The sequence below is a fragment of the Lynx rufus genome, unplaced genomic scaffold (assembly GCF_022079265.1).
Source record: "Lynx rufus isolate CCGP_SWC_20201006 ecotype Redwood Valley unplaced genomic scaffold, mLynRuf1.p SCAF_4, whole genome shotgun sequence".
Lineage (NCBI taxonomy): Eukaryota > Metazoa > Chordata > Mammalia > Carnivora > Felidae > Lynx > Lynx rufus.
In genome coordinates, this window is record NW_025814856.1 from 17010141 (window position 1) to 17035544 (window position 25404).

The 25404-nt window shown below is 45.2% G+C and overlaps 1 protein-coding gene and 1 long non-coding RNA gene across 6 annotated transcripts; one reads left to right on the forward strand and one right to left on the reverse strand.

Moving 5' to 3' along the window:
* Positions 1-12547: 12547 nt before the first annotated feature.
* NME6 (NME/NM23 nucleoside diphosphate kinase 6) lies at positions 12548-20350 on the reverse strand. Of its 5 annotated transcripts, none has more exons than XM_047095652.1 (6): positions 20192-20350; positions 17243-17339; positions 14622-14724; positions 14038-14077; positions 13453-13613; positions 12548-13176 (listed from the first exon to the last, which is right to left on the reverse strand). In XM_047095652.1, exons 2-6 carry the CDS (start codon positions 17330-17332, stop codon positions 12989-12991), a joined length of 582 nt encoding a protein of 193 aa, XP_046951608.1. In that variant the 5' UTR covers positions 17333-17339; positions 20192-20350; the 3' UTR covers positions 12548-12988. The 5 variants fall into 5 exon arrangements, with proteins under 5 accessions (XP_046951608.1, XP_046951605.1, XP_046951604.1 ...); XM_047095649.1 differs by lacking the exon at positions 20192-20350 and adding an exon at positions 20082-20111; XM_047095648.1 differs by lacking the exon at positions 20192-20350 and adding an exon at positions 20010-20096.
* LOC124523772 (uncharacterized) lies at positions 20210-23920 on the forward strand. The gene is made up of 3 exons (XR_006965094.1): positions 20210-20230; positions 20559-20600; positions 22725-23920. It is a non-coding gene; the product is annotated as an uncharacterized LOC124523772 (long non-coding RNA).
* The last annotated feature ends 1484 nt before the right edge of the window (positions 23921-25404 follow it).

A 25404-nucleotide genomic window follows, 5' to 3' on the forward strand; every position in this document is an offset into this window, starting at 1 on the left:
TGGTTTCTGACGGATGTTAAGAGATCCCAGACTCAAAAACTGTAGGGCCTGCTGAGTAAAACTGAGACCAGGGTTCAGTTCCTGTGTTCCTGCTGGCTTCGTCCTTCAAACATGCCCCTAAGGTTCTCTGGTTCTGCCCCTTTTGGGGAAGTTTTATTTAGCCCCACAAATGCTTCATCCCTTTTTTTTTTTTTTCTTAGCTTCGTCTCTCAGTACAGACGCCTTCCTTTGTTTCCCAAATTTTCTTTTAATGTTGAAGTGCCTGCAGGCTGGGACTGTGGGGAAGAGTGTTTTGGGGGGTGTGCAGAGAGGGCACTGGAGCAGCTACTTGCTGTGTCTGCCCCTTTCCTGACTTCATGGGGATGAGGATAGAACCATCCAAGGTCAGCTCACGTTGCTGTGACTGATTCCCTACCCTCTGCCTCCCTGGGTAATAGAGACACTCCCATTACACCATCCTACCTTTGCACAGTTTTAACGTGTTAACAGATCCGCCTTTACAGGCCATTTTCCCATGAGGCTTTGTAGGAGTGCACTCTCAACTCAACCCAGGGGTCCTGGTTTTCTTTCCTTTCCTTTCCTTTCCTTTCCTTTCCTTTCCTTTCCTTTCCTTTCCTCTCCTTTCCTCTCCTTTCCTCTCCTTTCCTCTCCTTTCTTTTCCTTTCCTTTTTTAAGTTTATTTATTTTGAAAGAGAAAGACAGAGGCAGAGAGAGAGAGAGCGAGAGAGAGAATCCCAAGCAGGCTCTACACCATCAGTGCAGAGTCTGATATGGGGCTCAAATCCATGAACCGCGAGATCATGACCTAAGCCAAAATCAAGAACCGGAAACTTGGGGCGCTTGGGTGACTCAGTTGGTTAAGTGTCCAACTTCGGCTCAGGTCACGATCTTGCAGTTCATGAGTTGGAGCCCCACGTCGGGCTCTGTGCTGACAGCTCAGAGCCTGGAGTCTTCTTCAGACTCTGTCTGTCTCTCTCTCTGCCCCTCTCTACTCTTTCTCTGCCTCTCCCCTACTCTTTCTATCTAAAATAAATTTTAAAATTTTTTTAATTAAAAAAAAAGGAGTCAGATGCTCAACCTACTGAGCCACCCAGGTGCCCCTGCAGCTGCTTCCATCATCATGCCCACCTCCCCTGCCTCTGCTCCTACTTTCCACCTCGAGAGAGCGCCTTTCATACCCTGACCTCAGTGATACCTCTTTCTAGACCTTGCGGTGAGAGATGGGAATTAAAGCCCTCACATGTGGCTTCTGCTGGGCCTTAGGGTGAGCCTCTCTCCAGGGAGGAAGAGAGAAAGGTGGGATGAGACTTAGGCATTTATAAGTCTTAAGGAGATCATAGATCTTAAGGAGGTCTCAGAGCCTTAGAATGCAGGAATGGTGAATCCAGGGTGCTCTTGGAGAGCTGGGATAAAGTTGGGCTCAGCTTAGGCATCCGGAGCTGCTCATAGGGGGAAGCAAGTCCCACTCTTTACCCTGACCTTGGATGATTCAAGGGCCCAGGCTCCCTAGGGCCATATGTGACCGAGAAGAATAAGCCCGAGGGAGAATTTGTGGGATAATGAATTCATGGGACAGAATTTTTTGGGTAGATGAGTGTTTGAGCTTAGAGATTCCAATTCTATGGGAGAGGATTTTGTGTGGTGGGAGGCTGATAGGTGAGAAAACTTTTGAATGTTCTAATAGCTACTGTGAAGAGGTATCTGTCTTTTGAAATGTCCACATTTTGCTGGATTTCTGTTACCACCTGTTTTAAAGCTGAATCTATACTGAAAATATTTTTTATTAATCTGGTATGTTTTAATCATAAGTGTTTTATTTGATTTGAAATAAGATGTACCCAGTTGCAGAAATAGAAAATGAATTTACTTGATTTCAGGTTAAAACAAATACATATTGCCATCTTCTGTAAATAATCATTTTTAAGCCTTAGAAGTTATTCTCTTACAGGACATAATGGTCATATGGAGCCAGATCTGTGTCTGGGAGATAGTAACTGCACAACATGTAGCATCTATTATGATTTCTTTTCACTGTCAAACTTAGCTTTGGAAGATGAACCAGTTCTTGAAGTCCAGCTCTCATTCCAGGGCTCTTTCCTTTCTGTCCCACTGACCTTGTCCATTCTGAATTCTCTGACAGATGTTAGGTCTTTGGAGCTGTGGTTTCTCCTGCCCCTGGGATTCTCTGTTGTTTCCGTTGAGCCAGCCAGAGATCACTTACATATGTGTGCAAGTCCCTGAACACACAGGAGCATTCTCAGTACAGGATGTACAACACCCATGTCAGTTACGCAGTCAGCAGTGGGAGCAACAACAGTGGTGCACTGAACTGGCTCAGAAGCTCTACTCACAAGTTCACTTTAGTTCCCTTTCCCCACTACAAACCCATGCATTGTATTTGGGAACTGGCAAAGGCTCATTCTTGTGTCTGTGTGCTCTAACACTAGGGGCCCAGAGTTTGAGGGAGTGGTGGGCACAGAAACATCTTTGTGTTTCAGCAATTATTTTAAGCCTTCACACCTTGACAAAAAGGTTCTTGATGTACCCAGACTTCTACTAGCTCAGTGTCTGCAATGATTCATTCTTTCACTATTTACATGAACCCAGTAAATCTTAGACAATGAATTTGCTTAAAAACTGTTTACATTCTAAAGCCAAAAACCCATTACTGGTGAAAATGAACTGTTTTTAACCCTGATTATTTATCCAACTTTTTTAATGTTTATTTATTTTGGGGAGAGAGAGAGCACAAGCAGAGAGGGGTTGAGAGGAAGATAGAGAACCCGAAGCATGCTCAGCACTATCAGCACAAAGCCCCACGAGGGGCTCCAACCCATGAACTGTGAGATAATGGCCTGAGCCAAAGTCGGACACTCAGCCGACTGAGCCACCCAGGCGCCCCTTACCCAACTTTTTTCTTTAAAAAAAATACTTGGACAGATATTCTGTTTTCCTTTTTTAAAGCTTTATTGAGGTATAATTGACATTCAGTCAACTGAACACTTTTAAAGTATACAATTTGGGGGACACCTGTGTGGCTCAGTCGGTTGAGCGTCCGACTGCGGCTCAGGTCATGATCTCACGGTTCATGAGTTTGAGCCCCACGTCAGGCTCTGTGCTGACAGCTCAGAGCCTGGAGCCTGCTTCAGATTCTGTGTCCCCACCCCCTCCTCTGCCCCACCCCTGCTTGTGCTCTGTCTCTCTCTGTCTTTCAAAAATGAATAAACATAAAACAATTTTTTAAAAATAAAGTATACAATTTGATGAATTTTGAGGTATTAACCCAAAGGATACAAAAATGCTGATTCAAAGGGGCCCGTGCACCCCAACATTTATAGCACCACTATTGACAATAGCCAAATTATGGAAAGAACCCAAATGTCCATCAACTGATGAATGGGTAAAGAAGATGTAATATATATATAATGGAATACTACGTGGTGATGAAAAAGAATGAAATCTTGCCATTTGCAACAAAGTGGATAGAACTAGAGGGTATCATGCTAAGTGAAAGAAGTCAGTTAGAGAAAGATAGATATATGATTTCACTCATATGTGGAATTTGAGAAACTCAACAGATGAACATAGGGAAGGAAAGAAAAGATAAGGTAAAAACAGAGAGGGAGGCAAACTATAAGAGACTCTTAAATACAGAGAATAAACTGAGGGTTGCTAGAGTGGAGGTGGTTGGGGGGCGAGGGTTAAATGGGTGATAGGCATTAAGGAGAGCACTTTTTGGGATGAGCACTGGGTGTCATATGTAAGAGATGAATCACTGGATTCTACTCTTGAAGCCAGGACTATACTGTATGATAATTAACTTAAAAAAAAAAAGAAAAAATGGCTTCTTTTACTCAGCATAATTATTTTGAGAATTATCCACATCATGTATCAATAGTTCATTCTCTTTTTTTAATTTTTATTTTTTACATTTATTTATTTTTGAGAGATAGAGTGTGAGCGGGGGAGGGGCAGAGAGAGAGGGAGACATGGAATCGGAAGCAGCCTCCAGGCTCTGAGCTGCCAGCACAGAGCCTGACACGGGGCTTGAACCCATGAACCATGAGATCATGACCTGAGCTGAAGTCAGACACTTAACTGACTGAGCCACCCAGGCGCCCCTAGCTCATTCTTTTTATTGCTGAATAATATTTCATTATGTGGATAAATTACAATTTATTCATTTACCCGTTTTGATTGTTTCCAATTTTGGCTATATTGTGAACATTCATGTACCAGTCTTTGTATGGGCATATGCTTTCAGATATCTTGGGTAAAAACATTAGGAGTGGAATGACTGGGTCTTATGATGGGTATATGTTTGACTTTCTATGAAACTACCAAATTTTTCCAAAGTGGTTGTTCCATTTTTTTATACCAGCAGAGTATGAGACTTTCAGTTCCTCCACATTCTTACCAACACTTGGAATGGATAATATTTTAAATTTTAGACATTCTAATAGATGTATAGTGCTATCTCATCATGGTCTTACTTTATATTTCACTAATGGGTAATGATGTTTAACATCTTTTCATTTTGCTCATATTCTTTATTGGATGTTTGTTTTCCTATTATTGAGTTTTGAGAAATCTTTATATATTTTTGATACAAGCCCTTTATCAGATATGTAATTTGCTCTCAAAATGAATGAAAGACCTAAAGGTAAGAGCTAAAATTATCAAACATAGGCACAAGCCTTTATGATCTTAGGTTAGGCAATGAAGTTCTAGATCACCAAAAGCACAACAAATAAGAGGGAAAAAATGACAAAATGGATTTAATAAACACTTAAAGCTATTGTGCTTCAAAAGACACCATTAAGAAAGTGAAAGTAAAAGATTACCTCTTATTACATGTATTTATTCACTTTTACCTTTGAACTATACTTCGATCTGGAGCTCTAACTTCATGTGTACATCTAAACCTGACCTTGGTCATGGACCTTAGGTCTGCACATGTATGTTGTGCATGCACCTTGGACCTGAATTTGTCCAGTTCCTTGGAAACAATCGTAAGCTAGAAATTGTAAGTGGATGTGAACCTTCTACTCAGACCTTGGAATTTGTCCTGGACTTAGACCCTGGGCCTTGGACAACATTTAGATACTGGATTCCAACCTTATAATTCAGTTCTTGACCTTTATTTTCCCAGAATCTTGGACCTGAGTTTATATCTAGACCTTGGTCACGGACCTGGACCTTAGACCTTGATTTGGAGCGTGAGTGTTATATGGTAGGGCTGTCGTAACAAAGTACCACAAACTGGGTCACTTAACCAACAGAAAGTTATGTCTCACAGTTCTGGAAGTTAGAAGTTCAAGATAAGATGTTGGCAGGGTTGATTCCTTCTGAGGGCTGGGAGGGAGAAATGCATTTCATACTTCTCTTCTGGCTTTTGGTGTTTTTCTGACAATCTTTAGCATTCTTTGGTTTGTAGACGAATTGCCCCAATATCTGTCTTCATGTTCACATGGTAGTTCCCCCTGTATGTGTGTCTGTGCCAAATTTCTTCTCTTTATAAGGACACCAGTCATACTGAATTAGGAGTCCACCTACTCCTGTATGACTTCATCTTAACTAATTACATCTGCAACAACCCTATTTCCAAATGAGGTCACATTCTGAGGTACTTGGAGTTAGGACTTCAACATATGAATTTTTGAGGGCCACAACTCAACCCATTACAGGCGTGAGGTGGTATCTTTGGGACATTGACCTGAACTCTGTATATGAACTTTGAATTTGTACTTGGAACTGGATGCGACCTGACCAGAACATTGAACCTGACCTCAGACCTAGACCTTGGCCTTTGGAAGAGTGATCGAAACTTTGATTGGGAGATCAGATCTGGATTTTGGATATGGACTTGGACCTTGGACCCAGTGCTTGGATTTGGGCCTGGACCTAAATTTGACATTGAAATTAGATTTGACATTAGGCCTACTCTTTGGAATTGGCTCTGGGTTTTGGAACTGTGCCTTGGAACTTATTGGTTTATCTTCAACCTCCCCCCTTAAAATTGGACATGCACCTTGTACCTCAACTTTGGATGTGGGCCTGGACCTAACCTTGGTTGTGGACATTGGACCTACGCTTTCATGTAGACATGGACCATGGGACCTGCACCTGGATCTTGGAAGTAGACTTTGGACCTTGTTCCTGAGCCTTAAATTTTGATTCCAAATCTTGATCTCTGACCCTGACCTAGGACTTAAATCACACCTGAATCTCAACCTGGTCCTTGGCCTTGGACATTGTCATGGTCTTTGGACTTGGACCTTGAAACTAGATTCATATCTGAACTATGTATCTGAACAGTTCTGGACTTTGAATCTAACCTTAGGCATTGTATTTGCTTATAAATCTGAATTTATTATTTTTACTATTTTTTTAATGTTTATTTTTGAGAGAGAGAGAGAGAGAGAGAGAGAGAGAGAGAGTGAGAGAGAGAGAGAGCATGAGCAGTGGAGGAGCAGAGAGAGGGGGAGATACAGAATCCAAAGCAGGATCCAGGCTCCAAGCTGTCAGCACAGAGCCTGACATGGGGCTCGAACCCATGAACTTCAAAATCATGACCTGAGCTGAAGTCAGACTCAACCAACTGAGCCACCAGGCACCCCTGAATCTGAACTTCTAACAGAGGGCTTGAACTTTATACCTGGACCCTGGATCTGACCCCAGCCTAGACTTCAGACCTGGATGTGGATGTGACCTTGGGCCAAGGATTTAGACCTGGATGTCCATCCTGAACTTTGACCTTCTCCTGGACATTGAGCTTGAAACTTAGACCTAGATGGGGCCTGTAACTTATACCTGACATTAGACTTATACATTGGATCTGGATCTTAGACATGAACTTAAGATATGCATATGAACATTGGACCTGAAACTTGGACCTAGATTTTCCAAGTTTTTTGGATATAACCTTTAAAAAAATCATTATTTATTTACTGAGAGAGACAGAGAGAGAGGAAGCACAAGTGGGAGAGGGGCAGAGAGGGAGTGAATCCCAAGCAGGCTCCACATTGCCAGTGCAGAGCCCAACATGGGGCTTGAACTCAAGAATTGTGAGACCATGACCTGAGCCAAAGTTGGAGGCTTAACCGACTGAGCCACCCAGGCACCCCTCTTGGATATAACCTTTAACTGGAATTTGGACCTGAACCTGGATTTTTTTATTTGGTCATCGGAGCTGGACATGAACATGAACTTTGAACCTGAACCTTGGAACTCAACCACAGACCTGGATTTGTTCAGTGTTTAGGAACTGACATTAGATCTGGACCTTGGTCAAGGATCTGACACACGCTTGGAGCTGGGACTCAGATTTCAATCTGTATCTTGGACTTAGGACCATGATCTGGATGATGTAAATGCACCTTGGACCTGGACCTTGGACCAGAATTTGTATATGAACGTGGACTAATCTTTGGATCTAAATCTGGACCTGGTTTTGGATGTTGGACTTAGACCTAAAGCTTTGATTTTACCTAGAACATATACTGGTTGTTTTTTTTTTTTTTAATTAAAAAAAATGTTTGTTTAAAATTTATTTATTTTTTGAGAGAGAGAGAGAGACAGAGACAGAGAGAGAGAGAGAGAATGAGCAGGGGAGGGGCAGAGAGAGAGGAAGAAAGAAAGAATTCCAGGCAGGCTCCATGGGGTTAGTGTGGCACCCAATGCAGGTCTCAATCTTACCAACTGGGAGATCATGACCTGAGCCAAAACCAAGACTTGGACACTCAACCAACTGAGCCATCCAGGTGCCCCTGGAACATATACTTTTGGCACTATACTTTGTCATTAGACATGGACCAGGACTTGTTACTTGGAACTGTATCTTGGACCTCAGATCTGAAATTTAAACCTGGTAGTGACCTATATTCCTTGTACTTGACCTCATATCTGGCAATTGAATCTCTACCCAGATCTTGGACTTGGATCTCAAATCTTGCATTTCCTTGGATAATGGATCTTACCTGAAATATAGAAATTGTACCTACATTTGGATCTTTGACCTGGACCTGAATCTAGAACAAGATTTTGGATCTCACCAGTGAATTTTGGCAATGATCCTGGACCTCAGACCTGGATTTAGTTCTTAGGCTTCAGTCCTGGATGTAGATCTCAAATGTGAATATCAGACCTTAAAGCTGAACCTCATTTCTGGCCCCCTATCCTATAACTTAGAATGGATTATACATGTTCTTGGAACTAGAACTTCAATCTGGATCTTGGAACTGGAACTCAACCTTGTACTAGATATTCAAACTGGACTTCAGACATGGATTTAATCTGGATTTTGGACTCACCTTAGACCTGGGAAGTGGACCTAGAATTGGACCCTGGACTTGGTCATTGAACCTCTGTACTGGACCTGACTTTGGATCCAGACTTTGTGTCTTGACCTGAACCTGGACTTTGGAAGTGGTTGAATGTACCTCAACCTTGAACAGGTGTCTTGAATCTGGACTGTAAACCTGGACCTAGATTTAACATTAAATGCTGACATTGGACCTGAGCCTCAAATATGAACATAGATATTGGACTTGGACCATGGACCTCGACTTGGATCCAGATCTAGGATATAGTGTTTGGAACTAAACACTGGCCTGCTCCTGAACCTTGTTGTAGACGTTGGATATGGAATTGGCTTGTAAGTTAGTCCTGACATTAAACCTGGTCCTTGGACATGGACTTGGACTTTGATATTAGAACTGTATCTTGGACATTGAATGTTCTAAACATGGATCTGCCCTTTGGACCTGAACTTAGGATGTGGATCTGCATTTGATCTTGGATACTTATGTTACACTTGGCCTTTGGAAATGGACATGGATCTTGGACCTGGACCTTGACCTGAATGTTGGAATAGACTTAGGGACTTTGTTCTCAAACTCTGGACCTGGGCCTTGAACCTGGAACCTCAGACTTGGGGCTGGATCTTGGACTTGGCCCTTAGATCTCAAACTGGTCTTTGGACATAGAATTGGAACCTTGGACTTGAACATCAAATCTCAATTGTGGAACTCTGTTTGTCTGTGATGTTGGACCTATCCTTAGACTTAGTCCTTGGTGATGGACCCAGGCCTTGGACCTTGTTACTTGAGCTTCAACTTCTAACCTAAGACTTTGATCTCATATCAAGACCTCAGACTTGGACATCAGACCTACATCAGGATATGACTTTAGATCTGGAATATTGATCTGAACCAGAATTCTAGACCTAGATTAGGGGAGCTTGGAATTAGACTGGAATATTGGTTTGAAACTCAACTTGTCCTGGACACTGAACTCAGACATAGGATTGATTTGGATCTTGCAACTATACCTTTAACTTTGACATCTAACGTTGGTCACAGAACTTGGACTTGGGGCATTTGTTTTGGTCTCTCTTGTGGGTGCTACGCCACCACCTTGGTATCTTTCCATGAGGGAGGGTAGCCTCAGACTTGGCTAGGAAGTAGAGTGCTTCCCCTGGCTGCTTATTGATAGCTGGCACTCCTAATCAATCTCCTTTGTCAGTTTGCCTGGAGTTTTCAGCTGGACTTTCTATTTAGTCTGTTTAGTCATGGGAAAGAATAGGCCAGATGGGCTGTCATCTAGCGCTGGGTTAGAGTTTGGGAAATGCCTCATCTGGACCACCTTGTTCTGTTGTGTGGGGAGACCTAAGATGCCCTGTTGCTGTGTTGTTCCTCCAGTCCAGAAGTCTCAAACCATTTATCCTTCAGGCAACCTTCTAGAGTTCTCCTTGATTGTTTCTTGCATATTTTCAGGTTTATAGTTGTACTCAGCAGGGAGGAGCAGAGATAAATGGGTCTATACCATTTTGTCTAGACTGAAGTCACTGGTCATTGCTGTTGTAGGTTACTCTGTTGAGAGTTTTGCTATAGAGATGAGCAGAGACATGAGACAGTGGCATGAAGGAGATGTGGTATTAAGAAAGGTTTGCTTTTAAAATAATCTAAAAACGGAGGGGAAAAAACATAAGAGACTCTTAAATACAAGAGAACAAACTGAGCGTTGCTGGAGGGGTTGTGGGTGGGGGGGGGGCTAAATGGGCAAGGGACATTAAGGACACCTGTTGGGATGAGTGTCCCAACACATATGACACTGAGTGTCATATGCAGGGGATGAATCACTGGATTCTACTCATGAAATCATTATTGCACTGTATGCCAACTAACTTGGATGTAAAGAAAAAAAAGAAACAAGAAAGGAAAAAGAATTGTTTGTTTAATTTATTAATGAGAGAAACTATAGCATGTTTGTAAGATCTATTTCTTGATGGTGCAGGAAGCATAGGAAATAATTACTTGAAAAGGTAGGAGGCAATAAGATCTCCTGTACAAATTTGGGAAAGCTTTAGATAGGAGCTTAGAAGGTTTGTCCATTGCCCATCCTAACAGGAAGGAAGCAGAGTATGTGAGCACAGATGCAAGTAGGTACTCAGTGAGGTCTTGGGAGTCTGAGGAATTTCTCTCTTGACTGTTTCTGTTATCTTCCTGAAAGAGGAAGCAGGGTCAACAGCTAGACAGTGAAAAAGAAGGAAGAGGTTGTTGGAGATTTGGAGAGAGAATATATGAAAAAGTTACCTAGGAGAGTGGACTAGTGAATGGTCTAGATTTAGAAGACGTGACAGAGGGATACAGAAGACTATGATTTAAAAGTAGGATTTAAGGGTAACTGGGTGGCTCAGTCGGTTAAGCGACCAGCTCTTGATTTCAGCTCAGGTCACGATCTCATAGTTCTCAAGATTGAGACCCACGTCAGGCTCTGCACTCAGTGCAGAGCCTGTTGGGATTCTCTTTCCCCCTCTCTCTCTGCCCCTCACCTGCTTGTGCTCTCTCTCTCTCTCAAAATAAGTAAATAAACATAAAAATTAAAAAAAAAATAAAAGTAGGATTTAGGGGTGCCTGGGTGGCTGTCAGTTAAGCATCCAACTCTTGGTTTCAGCTCATGATCTAGCAGTTCATGAGTTCAAGCCTCACACAGGGCTCTGTGCTGACAGAGTAGAGCCTGCTTGGGATTCTCTCTCTCTCCCTCTTTCTCTTTGCCCTACCCCCCCCTTCAAAATAAATAAATAAACTTAAAAAAAAAAGTAGGATTTAAAGACTTCAGAGATGGAGGAATCCTAAGTCATGTCAAAAGCCAGAGTATGAATAGCCTAGTTCTATTAATAAAGCAATGACTCCTATGTCTGGCACTGTGCTGGGCAACAGTGACAAAGGCATGAAGAAACCAGTCTCTTCCAGTAGGTTAGTGTGTAAGCCACACTGGAGTGGGCTGCTGAGACAAGGGGGATGAGCCTGTTAGCATAGACAACTAATGTGGGTTCTTTGTCCAGAGAGGAAGAAACACAGGTAGCTGAAGGGGAAAGTGAGGTTAGAAAGATTTTGAAAAGTGGGAGACACTAAAACGGACTCAGTAGAGAGAGGTAAAAGTGTACTAGAGACTAGAAAACCAAAAGAGCAAGATGGGATTCAGAGCATGTGGAAGGGCTGACTTAATGGGAGGCAGGGCCCTTTCCTGTGTTGTAACAGGAAGAGAAGAGAAGATGGGAGCATAGGCAGGTACATTTCTAGATTCAGATGTAAGACTCCTAGGCATGTCACTCTAAGCCCAAAGGTAGTACAACAGCATAAATGCTTTAGCCCATTATCTTCCAGGTGAGGTAAGCCCCTTATTGCCACAGAGATGCTGCTGTTGCCAAGGTCACAGTGACCTCCGTGCTGTCACATTTAGAGGTATTTTAAAGGCTTCATCCTGGACTTCTCAACATTCAACATTGCTTCATTCTCCAGAAACACTCTCTTGTCTTGACTTTCCTGATCCACACATCCTTGGTTTTTTCCTTCTTTCTCTGGCTATCTCTTCATCTCCTTTGTTAGCTTGTGCAAATATCTGTTTTCACAAATCCTATATAAATTTAAGGTTCCTCACTACTCCCAGTATGGTAGATTGTCATAATAATGGCCCCTTATGATTCATACCTCCCGGTATCAGTGCCCTCATGTGGTCTCTTCCCACATGGCCTCTGGGCTTGGCCACATGACTTGTTTTGGTCAATGGGATATTAGCAAACATGATATAGGCAGAAGCTTGCGAATGGGGGCCTGACCTCTTAGAACCCTGAAACAACCATGCTATGAAGAAGCTCAGGATAAAAGACCATATTTGACCCATCTGCCAAATGCAGCCACATGAGTGAGTTCAAGTCAGACCAGCAGAACCACTCAACCAATCCAGAGGAACGTAAAAATAGACCATTATCGTGTTAAGCCAGTAAATTTTGAGATGATTTGTAATGCAGCAATAGATAACTGTCATCCTCAGCTACAACAGAGACATGGCTAACTTGACTGCTTTGTGCAAATCAGAAAAAAAGTGAATCATAAAAACATGCCTCTGCTAGCAGACACACCTTTATTCAAATAAAAGGTGCTCCTTCCCCCAGGATGCAGCCCTATACCACGCGCCCACACTCAGCGCTGGGTGCCTTTATGCACTAGACAAGCTGCACACTGTGTGTGAACCTCCTGGGGGATTTCTACACAATTCTCTCCATTTAGCGCAGACCGGAAACTTGGCTTCAGGAAAGGTTTAATTACTCCATGGAAGGAGAGAGAGAAAACACCTAGAGTAGGGCTCCTAGCCTTGAGGATTCAGTAGACTGACTTTTATTGAAGAAGGTAGGCCAAATGTTGCTTATATAGAGTCACTGCATTTTTCAGGCAAGTCGATTAGGCAAACTCTTCTTTGAAAAAGATGACTAGTTCTCAGGAAAAAAAGAGGAGCCATTATTCCTCTGAACCACCCATCAACGTTCTGGAAAAGAGGTAGATAGACAGCTAGATTCTAGAGGAGGTGGCAGTGAGGAGCTAGATCCTCAGGTAGGCATGGTGCCCGGCAGAGATGGCGCCACGATCCCCAGGCCTCCCCGGTCCTACGAGGTCTCCGAGAGAAGCCTGGGCAATTCCACCAGTCTTCACAGACCCACAGGCCTGCGGCAGGCTGGTCCCGGGTCTCCTGCTCCGGCCGCGCAGTGGATGCCTCCCTCTGGACTATAGCGCACAGGGCCACAGCGCAGCTGCGGCTCCTCTTCCTCATACCAGCGCTGTTCACTGAAGTCAGGGAAGAAGGCCGCGATCTCTCTACTGGCTGAAACCACAGAGTCTGTAAGAGGAGGTAAGAAAGAGAAGGGTTTCTCATAGGGAGTGCAGGAAGGAGGTAAGAGGCAGTTAGAGTCAGATTCAGAAACCTGAGCCTCTAGTCCTGCTGACCCTCGGTCCTGGGGCCACATTTGCCCAGACGGCCACACAGGGCCAGAAATGCCTGGAGGGAGGAGAGTTCATGGCGGGATACCTGGCTCTCAACTCCCTCATAGGGCCTGACCACCAGCCCCAAATCATCCTCCCTCACTGTGGCCGAGGGCAGGGGAGGCAGACTCACCAGAGCCATGGGTTGTGTTGCGGGTGTCAGTGAGGCCAAAACTTCCACGAATTGAATCTGGGGCCACGTGACGTGCTTGAAACACTCTGGTGGGTCCCATCAGTGTCCTCCAAAGCTGGATGGCATCCTTGCGGGCAAGGATGTAGGCTCGGATTGGCCCACTGTGTACAAAAGGAGCAGGTGTCAGGAATCCGGCTATGTGGTCTAGGAGGGCAAACTGTGAGCAGGGCACAAATAAAGGGACATTCCACCCTGAGAGTTACCCTGCCTTTCTAGCTCAGTACCAACACTGCTTCAAACAGGAGGTGATGGAAGGCCCCTGCTGTGTACATACAAAAGGCCACAGAGGTCAGCAGAGTTGTTAAGTAGCATTCAACAATACTCTTCTATAGCCACAGGACCAATAAGCACCATGGCAGGTGGCCACCAGGTCAGTGTTGGCTTAATCATGGCTCCAAGCCCATGTTTCTTCAGACATTTAACACCGATTACAACTTCAAAGAGCGTCACATGAAATTAACAAGTTTAGGAGCAACAGAGATAAATCTTGGTGGATAAAGATGCCCAAACCAAAATTAGAAGTACCTGGCCATGAACTCCACCAGCCGCTGATAGAAAAAACGACCTGCAAAGAGAGAGAGTAACTTCATCCAGACACTGGTGCCCAAGAGCACTTTTTGTACTTAGGTCTCCTTACTTGGAATAATAAGAACCATTTTGGAAAAAAAGGAACAAAGAGTCTGATATACCTGGGTCTGAACACAGGCTCTGCCACTTACAGCCTGTGCAGTTTCAGGTAAGTCATTAATTTCCCCAGCTCAGGTTCCTAATCCATGTGCTGGAGACCTAACAGTACCTACCTCATAGGGCTGTGGGGAAAATTCAGAGAAACCATGAGCATGAGGACAATGTCCGACAGAGTAAACATCCCCTATACCTACTGATATCATCAGGACATAAAACTAAATTTCCGGTTGGGCTACGAAGTAGAACCCTCCTAGAAAAAATTTTTAAAAGATTGACAATCATGAAAAGTTTGTGTATAAAGCCAGACTTTAGAAAATGGCTATAACTTTACAGTTGGTAGGTCAGAGACAGCCTGCCATTATGTGTCCTTGCACACCTCGTGGGACAGAGAAGCCTCCCATTCAGAGGACTGCTGATCCTACCTTCGTGTTCTTGGTAAAACTTCTGGCAATCTTCTTTTCTCCACAGAAGTTCTCTCATTCGTACAATAAGGAACTTGTTGCTCAGAATCTGCTGATGAACAGCCTGGATAAACACCACGTCAAAGATAAAAATCAGTCAAAGGGATGGGGTGCCTGGGTGGCTCAGTTGGTTAAATGTCTGACTTCAGCTCAGGTCATGATCTCACGGTTCATGAGTTCAAGTCCCACATCAGATGAGCTTGAGCCCCACTTCAGGTGAGCTACAGCCACACTTCGAGTGAGCCCCGGCTTTCTCTCTTTCTCTCTCTGCCCTTCATGGAATTCTCTGTCTCTCTGTGTCTCTCTCCCTCCCACCCTCCCTCTGTCTCTCTGCCCCCCTTTGTTTCTCTGCCCCTCACTCACTTGCACCCCTTCTTTCTCTCAAAACAAAACAAAAAAAGATACAAATAAGTCAAAAGGATGGGCTGCCTAGGTGGCTTAGTCGGGTAAGCACCTGACTTTGGCTCAGGATATGATCTCATGGATCACAGGTTCAAGCCCCACATCGGGCTGTCTGCTGTGGGCACAGAGCCGGCTTCAGATCCTCTGTTCCCCTCTCTCTCTACCCCTCTCCTGCGCGTGCGCATGGGCATACGTGCACTCTCTTTCTCTCTTTCAAAAATAAACTTTTTTTTTTTTTTAACGTTTATTTATTTTTGGGACAGAGAGAGACAGAGCATGAACAGGGGAGGGGCAGAGAGAGAGGGAGACACAGAATCGGAAACAGGCTCCAGGCTCTGAGCCATCAGCCCAGAGCCTGACGCGGGGCTCGAACTCACGGACCGCGAGATCGTGACCTGGCTGAAGTCGGACGCTTAACCGACTGCGCCACCCAGGCGCCCCAAAAATAAACATTTTTAAAAAATCAGTCAAAGTGACCATTTGAGTGAAAAGGAAATCCAGGCTGACCAAAAGAACCCATCAGAGCCCAGGACTTGATGGTCTGTCCTGTGTTGGGTCAGTAGAGAAAGAAGGTGGGGTGAGGTAAAGACCTTCAGTCACACGGCTAGAACATGAGCCTCTGGTGCCATCTCGGCCCCTCCCTTCAGCTGAAGCCCACACAACCCACCTCTCGGATCATCATACAAATCTCTTGATAGTGGTCCTGCCTTGAGTTTGTCCCACTCTCTCCAAACCATCACACGTGACAGATTAAAAACACCATAATTTATATGTCCCACTCTGGTCAGAACTTTACTCATGGAATGAGGTATAACTACTTTAATTTTTTTTTTTCAACGTTTATTTATTTTTGGGACAGAGAGAGACAGAGCATGAACGGGGGAGGGGCAGAGAGAGAGGGAGACACAGAATCGGAAACAGGCTCCAGGCTCTGAGCCATCAGCCCAGAGCCCGACGCGGGGCTCGAACTCACGGACCGCGAGATCGTGACCTGGCTGAAGTCGGACGCTTAACCGACTGCGCCACCCAGGTGCCCCGAGGTATAACTACTTTAGGCCAGTGCTCAAGGCTGTACTTTCCTTGCCCTCCACCTCTTCCAATTCTCTCGTCCTGTCACCCCAGCCTGCTTGTGGCCCTCGGATTCACCACCAGCGTTCCTGCCTCAGCATCTCCCTCTGTGGAACACCTGCCCTCCTGTGAACTGACCAAAGTCTACCCTTCCTTCCTGCTGGCCAGGGCCCCGCACTTGCAGGCCACCATTCCTGACTGCTCTGGTCTTTCTCCGCACCACGGTGAGCTTTCCCAGCAGTGCTGCGCAGCAACTACTTATCAAACTATCCTCGGCAGGACCCTACGATGACCCTCCCCCAGTCCCACCAAGATTCCGCACCCTACTCTACAGGGCTCTGAATACCATGCAACATAATTATGTTACATTACATGGCAAAAGGGATATTAAGGTTGCTATTAGTTGAATCAAAAAGATTATCCAGATGAGCCCAATTAATCACATGAGCTCTTTGAAAGCTGAGTTTTATCTGGCCAGGCACTAATGAGGAAGTCAGGTTTAAAGCATTTGAAGCACTGAACACGCTGTTCCTGTCTTACAGATGGAGGGAGCTGTGTGATGAGGAATGTGAGTGGTCTCTAAAAACTGAGAGCAGTCTTTGCCTGAAGGCCAGCAAGGACATGGGGACCTCAGTCTTAGAACCATAGGAACCAAATGCTGCCAACAACCTGAATGACTTTGGATGTGGATTCTTCCCTAGACCCTCTAGATAAGGACCTGGCCTGCTGATACCTTGACTTTGGCCTCGTGAGACCCTGAGGAAAAACTAAGCTGAATCTCCTGCACCTCTAAATTCTAGAATTGTGAGATAATAAATGTTTTAAGCTGCTAAATTTGTGGTAATTTGTTTCATAGCGATAGAAAACTAATATACACACATTGTCTAGAGGTTTGGTTCTTCTCCTTACTTTATTGGATCCTTATATTTTTTATCTGCCCCAATTCTCCAGTAGATTTTTAGTCTTCTCAGGGTCAGAGTCCATGGCTCCTAGCTTTACCTCCACGGCATCTTGCACAGGACTGTGCTGTCAGTCTTCACAAGTGGCCCTGTGGCACAGGAAACAGAAGCACTGCCCAGGACATACAGTAGAGGCTTAAGATTCCTTCTTACCTCCAGAATCAGGGGGTGAGCAACCGCATCAGGCTTGATCAGGGCCAGAGTGAGCTGGAGAGCCTGAGGGCTTCTCAAGATCGAGGTCATCTCACTCCTGCCATCAGAAAGCTGGATTAGGGACCCCTCAGTGCTGTGCTCCCCACCCTTCCTCCTCCGGAGCCATGCAGCCTTGCAAGCTAACAGCGGATCTCATTCCTGACACTCCCAAAGCATGTGGCAGTTACATACAAAGAAGTTACCTATTCAGGAGAGATTCAAGTTTAAACTCTACCTGTCTCTGCAATATTCTCTTCCCTTCCTAATTTTTCTTGGTGTTTTAGAGGATTTACAATTTACATTGCTGAACAGCCTGGCCACAAAGGTACAATAACTGTTTCCATTCATAAGGCCTTCTATCCCATAGTGCTCTCCCATCGATTCTAGAATTGGAAAATTGGATGGACAAGAATTGGGATGTTCCCAGGACATCCCCCCAAAAAGTCTACTGGATACCTACCATCTCTTATCTAATCTTACAGATAGGTCAGGACCTCCCCTGCCCAAATCAAATTCTTTTTTTTTTTATTTTTTTTTTTAATGTTTATTTATTTTTGAGACAGAGAGAGACACAGCATGAGCAGGGAAGAGGCAGAGAGAGAGGGAGACACAGAATGTGAAGCAGGCTCCAGGCTCTGAGCTGTCAGCACAGAGCCCAACGTGGGGCTCGAACTCACGAACTGTGAGATCATGACCTGAGCCGAAGTCGGACGCTTAGCCGACTGAGCCACCCAGGCGCCCCCCAAATCAAATTCTCTAACACACTCGGTTGTCCTCAGGGCAAAGCTTGTGAACAAGCAACTCCAAGGTCAAGGACTAGTTGTAACCATTTTGTATCTGTAGCAGCGGAAACACTGCCTGGGACAAAGGTCAGTTTTATTGACTAAATGAACCTATATAGTCTTATTCTATCCATCTTTGTATTTCTAGTGTCTAGCATGGTGTAAGAGCCCAACAAATAATTGTGGACAGGGCACCTGGGTAGCTAAGTCAGTTAAGTGTCCGACTTTGGCTCAAGTCATGATCTCGCACTTCATGAGTTCGAGTCCTACGTCGGGCTCTGTGCGGACAGCTCAGAGCCTGGAGTCGGCTTCAGATTCTGTGTCTCCCTCTTCCCCACTTATGCTCTCTCTCTCAAAAATAAACATTAAAAATTAAAAAAAAATAATTGTGGACATGATATAAAGAATATAAAAGTATTTTATAAACCAGACTAAGAGAATTTGAGGTCTCTCTCAACTGTGAAATTTTATTCACATGTGAGAAACTGATCATCTCTTCAGGACTAAAGACTAGGTCTCAAAAGATTATCTGGTGGAGCTCCTAAATTTGCCAACAAATATGGAGAAGGCTTCCATGAACACACACAGGGACAGTCTGGACAACACCCTCATTTCCCTTAGGCTGAAAGTAGCCTGATGATCACGTTAAAGGCAGTGCTTGCTTACTTAAACCACAAAACGAAGTCCAGCCTAACCAGTGCAAGATCAGCCAACCCACTCTCCCTTGCATCTCAGGTTGTGAGTAACCCAAAAACAAGTGGAATCTTCACCATATATCTAGGGAGAAACAACCTTGACACCTCACCTCCCACCCCCTCCAAATCCATGTTATCACCAAGTTCTGGCAATTTTGCCTAAGCAATAGATCTCAAATCCATACAATCCTCTCCTCAAGGGCCACCACCCAGTCCAAGACATCATCAACCCTCCCCAGACTTCTGCAACAGCCTCCTCGATGGCCTCTCAATTTCTCCTCCTGCCAGCCTCTACAATCTGTTCTCCACACAGCAGCCAGTGAACTAAAAATACAAATCTAATCATATCAGTCCCCGCCTTAAGCTTTTGCCTGAGACCTTTTCACAGTCCAAAATGTGTTTCCTCTGGTTACCTCCTATTCACCCACTAGATCTTTTCTTTTAATATTTTTTGTTTTTTGATTTTTTTTTAAGGGGGAGGGAGGGGCAGAGAGGAGAGAGAGAGAATCCCAAGCACACTCTTCATTGTCAGCGCAGAGCACAATGCAAGCTCGATCAGATCACACCAACTCTGAGATCATGACCTGAGCCACCCTGGGCCCCTCACCCACTAGATCTTAGCTCACTTCCCCTATTACATCTTCTTGGACCTTTTCTTCAGTTATGTCTTCACCCTTTAGGCCAGCTGCATTAAAGCAGGGATCTGTTTTGCTCATGGTTTTATTCTCAGTACCTATGCAGAGTGCCTAGCACATAGCTGGCTCTCAAAAGTATTTGGTGAAATAATGAATGAATGAACCTCATCCAGCTATACCAAGGCCAAGATGCTAGGGGCTCTCTAGGGAAGGATGTGTTTCCTCTCCTAATACCAACTAAGTAATGACTGTCATGGCCCTTGGTTTACAACAAATGTTGACAGGTCAAGAAATTTGTTCAACTTAAAAGTCACTCCATCAGAGAATCATTAATTTGGGAGGTTGCCTAGGCATTCGCCGCCACACCGAAGGCACCCATTCCTCCGATTCCGGGAGGGCGGCGGCAAAGCCCCTCGTCCTCCTAGGCAAAGCGGGGACCTGCAGCCCTTCCCCAGCTCTGTCTCAGCTCCCCATTCTCTACCCTCACCCCGACACCCGAGGCCCAGTTCTCCAATCGCCCAGGCACTCAGCCCCATTTCTTGACACCGCCCCTCTCCTCGCTGCCCCCACCCCCCCTTCTCTAGGCCTGCAGCCGCGCGACTCCTGTCCTTTGTACCCAGGCTTAAGCCCATCCCAGATTCTGGGCAGTTCGCGCCCCAGCCCGGATGGAGTTCAAGTCTAGATGCACCTGGTCTTCCACCGCGGCGCCCGGCCACCAGGCACCGCGACAGCTAGCCTGTGCGGCCCAAGCGGGGTCCTTCGGGCGTTCGGCCGGGCAGCCCTGCCGGGGGTCCTTACCGTGAAGCCGCCAGTGGAAGAGCCGGAAGTGGAGGCCAGGTGTGTGGATCCCGCGGGGAGACCGCGTTGTGGGAGCGGTCGGGTCGAAGGCCCGCAGCATGCAGCACGAAGACCCGCCCTGCTTGTGGTCCTTGTCTCTCTCTCCAGCGCTTGCCCCTGCCGTACGAGAGGACAGAGCCGTCTCGGGCGGGAACTGCCTCTCGGAGCCGGCGCGGGCGCGGGCGCCCTCAAGCGGGAGGGAGGGCCAGGCCGGAGTTCGCGGGCCGCAGTGCGCGGGGAGGTGGTGGCCTGGCAGTGGGCCGTGCTTGCTAGCGGGGCCGCCGGGACGGGCCTTGCCTGACTCGTTCTGTCTTACTTTTCTGTCTAGGATGGTGCGTGGCACATGGTTGCTGCCCAGTACTTGTCTGAGGTACGTGAAGGGCGAAGAACTGGTGCTCCCGATCGCGAGGGCAGAGACAGCCATTGAAAGTCTTGAGCGATCCGTGGACACGAGAGAGCACAGCCAGTGTGGGGGTGGTGACGGAGGATGCGTGGCTGGGTCCAGGTGTACATAGGTCATGAGAGAAACTAGTCGTAAGGGCCTTGAACATGTCGCTAAGGAACTTGGGGTGCGGTGGGTTACCAAGGAGTCTGTTGAAGCAGTGCAGGGTCAGGAGATGAGAACTGGGTGTATTCTTGGTGCGTAGTCTCATATATGGAGAGGGGACGGTGTGGCTGGTTGAGGAAGGGTGATAACATTTTTTCTTGGAGGGAGTCACTGAATTAGAGTGAAAATAAACCATAACTGTCATCAACTTAAATATACATATTTTTAACTGACTCTCCTGCCAAATATACAGGTGTTGCACGCCTGGAATGTTGGAAGGCAGATCTTTGGTTTAGGGAGCTTGTTTCCACCAGACGTCTTTGGGAAAGTCCATTCATCACCTGTCTGGCTGGTGAAGGCACATGTCCATTTCTGCCTTTACAGGATGAGAGTAAATTTAACCATGTGCTACTGACCAGACATCAGGTTTTACTCTTATTTTCAAAGTGTACCAGGTCCCAGTTTTGTTCTCTACGTTTTTTTAAGGTTTTATTTATTTATTATTTTTTCAAAGTATATTTTTCAGAGAAAGAGAGCACGTGCGCGCAAGCCGAGGAGGAGCAGAGAGAGAGAGGGAGAGATTGAGAATCCCAAGCAGGCTCCTTGCTGAGCAGCTCAAACTCACAGACCGTGAGATCACCACCTGAGCCAAAATCAAGAGCTGCTTAACTGACTGAGCCACCCAGGTGCCCCTAAAGGTTTTATTTTTAAGTAATCTCTATACCTAATGTGGGGCTTGAACTTAGAACCCTGAATTCAAGAGTGGCATGCTCCATCGGCTAAGCCAGCCAGGTGCCCCTGTTTTCTACCTTTATGTTTGTTAACATAACTTTGGACTATGGAGACTTGGCCAATTTTTAGACCGTGGCCATTAGTTCACCTTTCTGCCTTCTGTCCTACACACACCACACACATGCACAGGAGAAGGCTTTATTTAGTTCATATCTTATAGTTGCTTTGACTATCCTCAGCAATAAGCCTACATGATGAAAGTAAGGGCAGGCGTGATTTTAGGAGGAGACCCAATAAATAACACTCTTTCTGAATTTGGGCTCAGAATCAACAGAAACGGAGTAATGGTAGGCAGGTGGAGACCAGCTGCCCACTTATTTAATACTGATGGAGCTGTTGGAGAACATAACAGTGTGAGAACCAAATTCTCCTGCCTTCTAATTCTGTGCTGCCAAAGTTCAATGCCAGGTCTCTTAAAAGTTTTAAAGCAACAACAAAAAGAATCTAAATCGTTAACAGGACATACAAAATTATCACAGTATTGTGCCACATCCGCCAAATTTAAATTTAGAAAAGACCACTCTCCAGCTCATAACAGATTTTGTCCCTAGAAACCTGCCAAAAGATCTTGATACTCAGTGATACGTGAAGGAAGGTAAATGGGCTGAAAAGGTCTTGATTCAGTTTCCCTGGGACTCCATTAATTGTGTACCAGTTATTCAGTCTCCAACTTCTGAGTCTAAACTCAGTTGGGAGAATCAGCCATTATGAGGTTAACTGTGGCCCGTGTTCATTGTATCCTGGGCACATCTACCTGTGTCTTGTCTACCTAGTGGCATTTAAGATGATGTGGCCTTCATCATCAACATACTTAAGATGGTGTGGCAGCCCCAACCAGGTCTTTGAGATGCCTTTCTTTTTTATCCAGCACATCCAAGTTTCTTAATACCATTTCTCCTTTGGGTTCTGTGTTTCTGGCATCCCCAGGCTGCATTGAGGGTGGGCTCTTATGACAAGCATACCCAGCCCTGCTGTGAGCAGTCCTGTGTGTCCACTGCCTTCTGTGGAGTTGGTCAGGACACTTGCCTCCTGTGGATTGAGGGGCAGGAAGGTGGTCCTTTACCCCACGAGTTTCAGTTGAAAATCACTCTTGGTGGTTTCTTTCTTCCTGTTGGTTTTTTTTTTTTTTAACTTGAAGCTGCTATTTTTCTAAAGTTTGCTGCCTCACGGACCCAGTAAGAATTGAGACCTCTGCTCTTCAAGATAACTGTCTTCAACTTCTGGATGTGTCAGGTGGGGAGTAGCATTTCTTTCAGACGCTTCTCTTTTGGCATTTTTTTTCTAGGTTCCCCTACTCCTTTCCAGAAGGCTCAGTGCGTTTCTCACATTTTATTGTTAGAGAGAAAGCCAGCTCCTTGCTAGGCTACAGAGAGTGGAGAAGGAATGAGCTTGCAGGGCTGTGCCCTAGAGATTTATCTCTCAGTTGTTTCCCAAGATAGGAACTTTCTTTTAAGAAAATCTCTCTTTTCTTTTGTTTTCATTCTTGTACTGCTTCTAATCTGATGTAGCAGGTTTCCAAAGTTCTGTTTCTTTCTGGACTTCCTGAGCATATGTGATTCCTTAAGACAGTGTTTCAGGCGCAGGCTTTTCTCATTTCCTTCTTAACCTTTGTGGCTACGGTAATTTCATTGAGTGTTTTTCTGCTTCAAGTCTAGAAAGATGACATATTTTATTTCTAATAAGGGCATTTTTGTTATAAATAAAATCCACCACCTTTTTAAGATTGTAGCTGCATTGTAAGTGTCAGAACTATAAAACCATAGCCAGAATTATTGACATACAGGCCAGCAAGTGGGGAGTGACCCTTAAACCAAGTAGAAAAACACCACATGAGTTGTTCTGGTTTTGTCCTTTGGCCTTGAGTCTAGTTCAGATGCAACTGGGGACAGCCTTTTCATGTTGCCTGCTGGGCTGGGACTACCAATAAAGTTTGGAGCTTACACATGTTTGTGTTCCTTAGCTAAGGAAAGCTGGCCTGTCAAACTAGCTAAAAAACAGTAAAGGACCAAATACTTGTTTTGCCCCAATATCTAAAAGGTGTGTGTAGGGAAAGACTTCCTGTAGTCAAATCTATGCCTCAGCAGGGCCTGCTTGCTAGGGTCTTTTCTGCTGCTTAGGCTTTGCAGATGTCCCATAAGGGAAGGCAGTAGGTCTGTGCTAAGGCCAAGGTCAGTACCCACACCTTAGCTCTTATATTCATAAACCATAGTGCTTGCACAAGGGCAGTGCCTTTGCTGAACCATGTGACTGGCATTTCATTAAGGTATTCATTCATCCCTGCTTTGTCTATAAAATCGGGTTTATGGGGCCCCTGGGTGGCTCAGTTGGTTAAGTGTCCCAACTCTTGATTTCGGCTCAGGTCATGATCTCATGGTTTGTGAGTTTGAGCCCTGTGTCTGGCTCTGTGCTGACAGTGTGGAGCCTGCTTGGGATTCTCTCTCTTTGCCCCTCCCCGACTTGTGCTTGCTCTCTCTCTCTCTAAATAAATAAATAAATAAACATGTAAAATCAGGTTTATAAAAACACTTGCCTATGAACAAAGTACTCGGCGTTCAACATGGCCAACTTGAAAAGTGTTTGAAATGCCTCAAGTGCTAGTCCCGTCAGGGCCTCAACTTGTATGTGATGTTTCGCTCCCCACAGTCTTCACTGGATCTCCTTTTTCTTATGTTCTTTGCCACATCATCAGATCCTAACATTCCTTTGAATACGACATCCCCCAGCCCTGCCAAAGGGCAGAGCCTGTTCCTGTAAAACTTACAACACAGAGCAGCAGAACCTGTGGGCAGGGGGTTCCCAAAAGAAGGAAAGGAAGAAGAGGCCAAGAAGATTCAGCCAGGAGAGGAGAGGTGTGGCAAGAGGCCAGGAGTGTTTAGAAGAAATCCTTCCTCATGGACTCAAGGAGTCAGTCCAAGAACTGAAAAAAATAACTCTGGTTTCAACATGTGTGTTTGGGAAATGGTTAAGAGGTTGACTTAAAGAAGAGAATGCATTCATTTGGGATGTGGTGAGTTTGGAGTGATGGTAAGACATTCAAGCAGAAGTAGCTTGGTGGTGGTTGGATCAAGTTCGGTGGGAGTTATCAAAGTGGTGATAGTTGGAAATCTGACAGTGAGGAACTGATCATGGGAAAGAATGCGGAGAGAAGGTAAGGTCAAAGACCTTCCTTTGTCAAAGAATAGTATAAAAACTTTATGTATATTGGGGCACCTGGTTGCCTCAGTTGGATAAGTGTCCATCTCTGGATTTTGGCTCAGGTCATGATCTCACAGTTCATGGGTTCGAGCCCCATGGGTGCGGAGCCTGCTTGGGATTCTCTCTCCCTCCCTCTCTGCCCCTCCCCTGCTCGCTTTCTGTCTTAAAATAAACTTAAATTTTTTCAGACTTTATGTATGTATATAAAGGGGGTGACTGGCTGGCTCTGTTGGAAAAGCAGGCAACTCTTTTTTTTTTTTTCCTAACTTTTTAACATTTAATTCATTTTTGAGAGAGAGAGAGTGCAAGTGGAGGGAGGGGCAGAGAGAGAAGGGACACAGAATCCAAAACAGGCTCCAGGCTCCGAGCTGTCAGCACAGAGCCCAACATGGGGCTCGAACCAACAAACGGTGAGATCATGACCTGAGCCAAAGTCGGATGCTTAGCCAACTGAACCACCCAGGTGCCCCAAAAGCAGGCAACTCTTGATCTCAAGGTTGTGAGTTTGAAGCACATGCTGGGTGTAGAGATTACTTAAATAAACGTTAAAAAACCCCTTGTATATAAAGGAAAACAGTGATTGATTTAATCTGGCAAAAGCAAAAACATGTAAGAGAAAGGGTACAGAGAGAAGGAAAAA

Bases quoted from the DNA above. Each gene is read 5' to 3' on its own strand.
- NME6 (XM_047095652.1), bottom strand. From the start codon at position 17,332: ATGACCTCGATCTTGAGAAGCCCTCAGGCTCTCCAGCTCACTCTGGCC. The intron at 14,078-14,621 runs GTAGGATCAGCA...CTCTCTTTGCAG, and splicing joins GTTTTACCAAGAACACGAAG to GTCGTTTTTTCTATCAGCGG. The intron at 13,177-13,452 runs GTGAGTCTGCCT...CTCCTCTTACAG, and splicing joins CAACACAACCCATGGCTCTG to ACTCTGTGGTTTCAGCCAGT.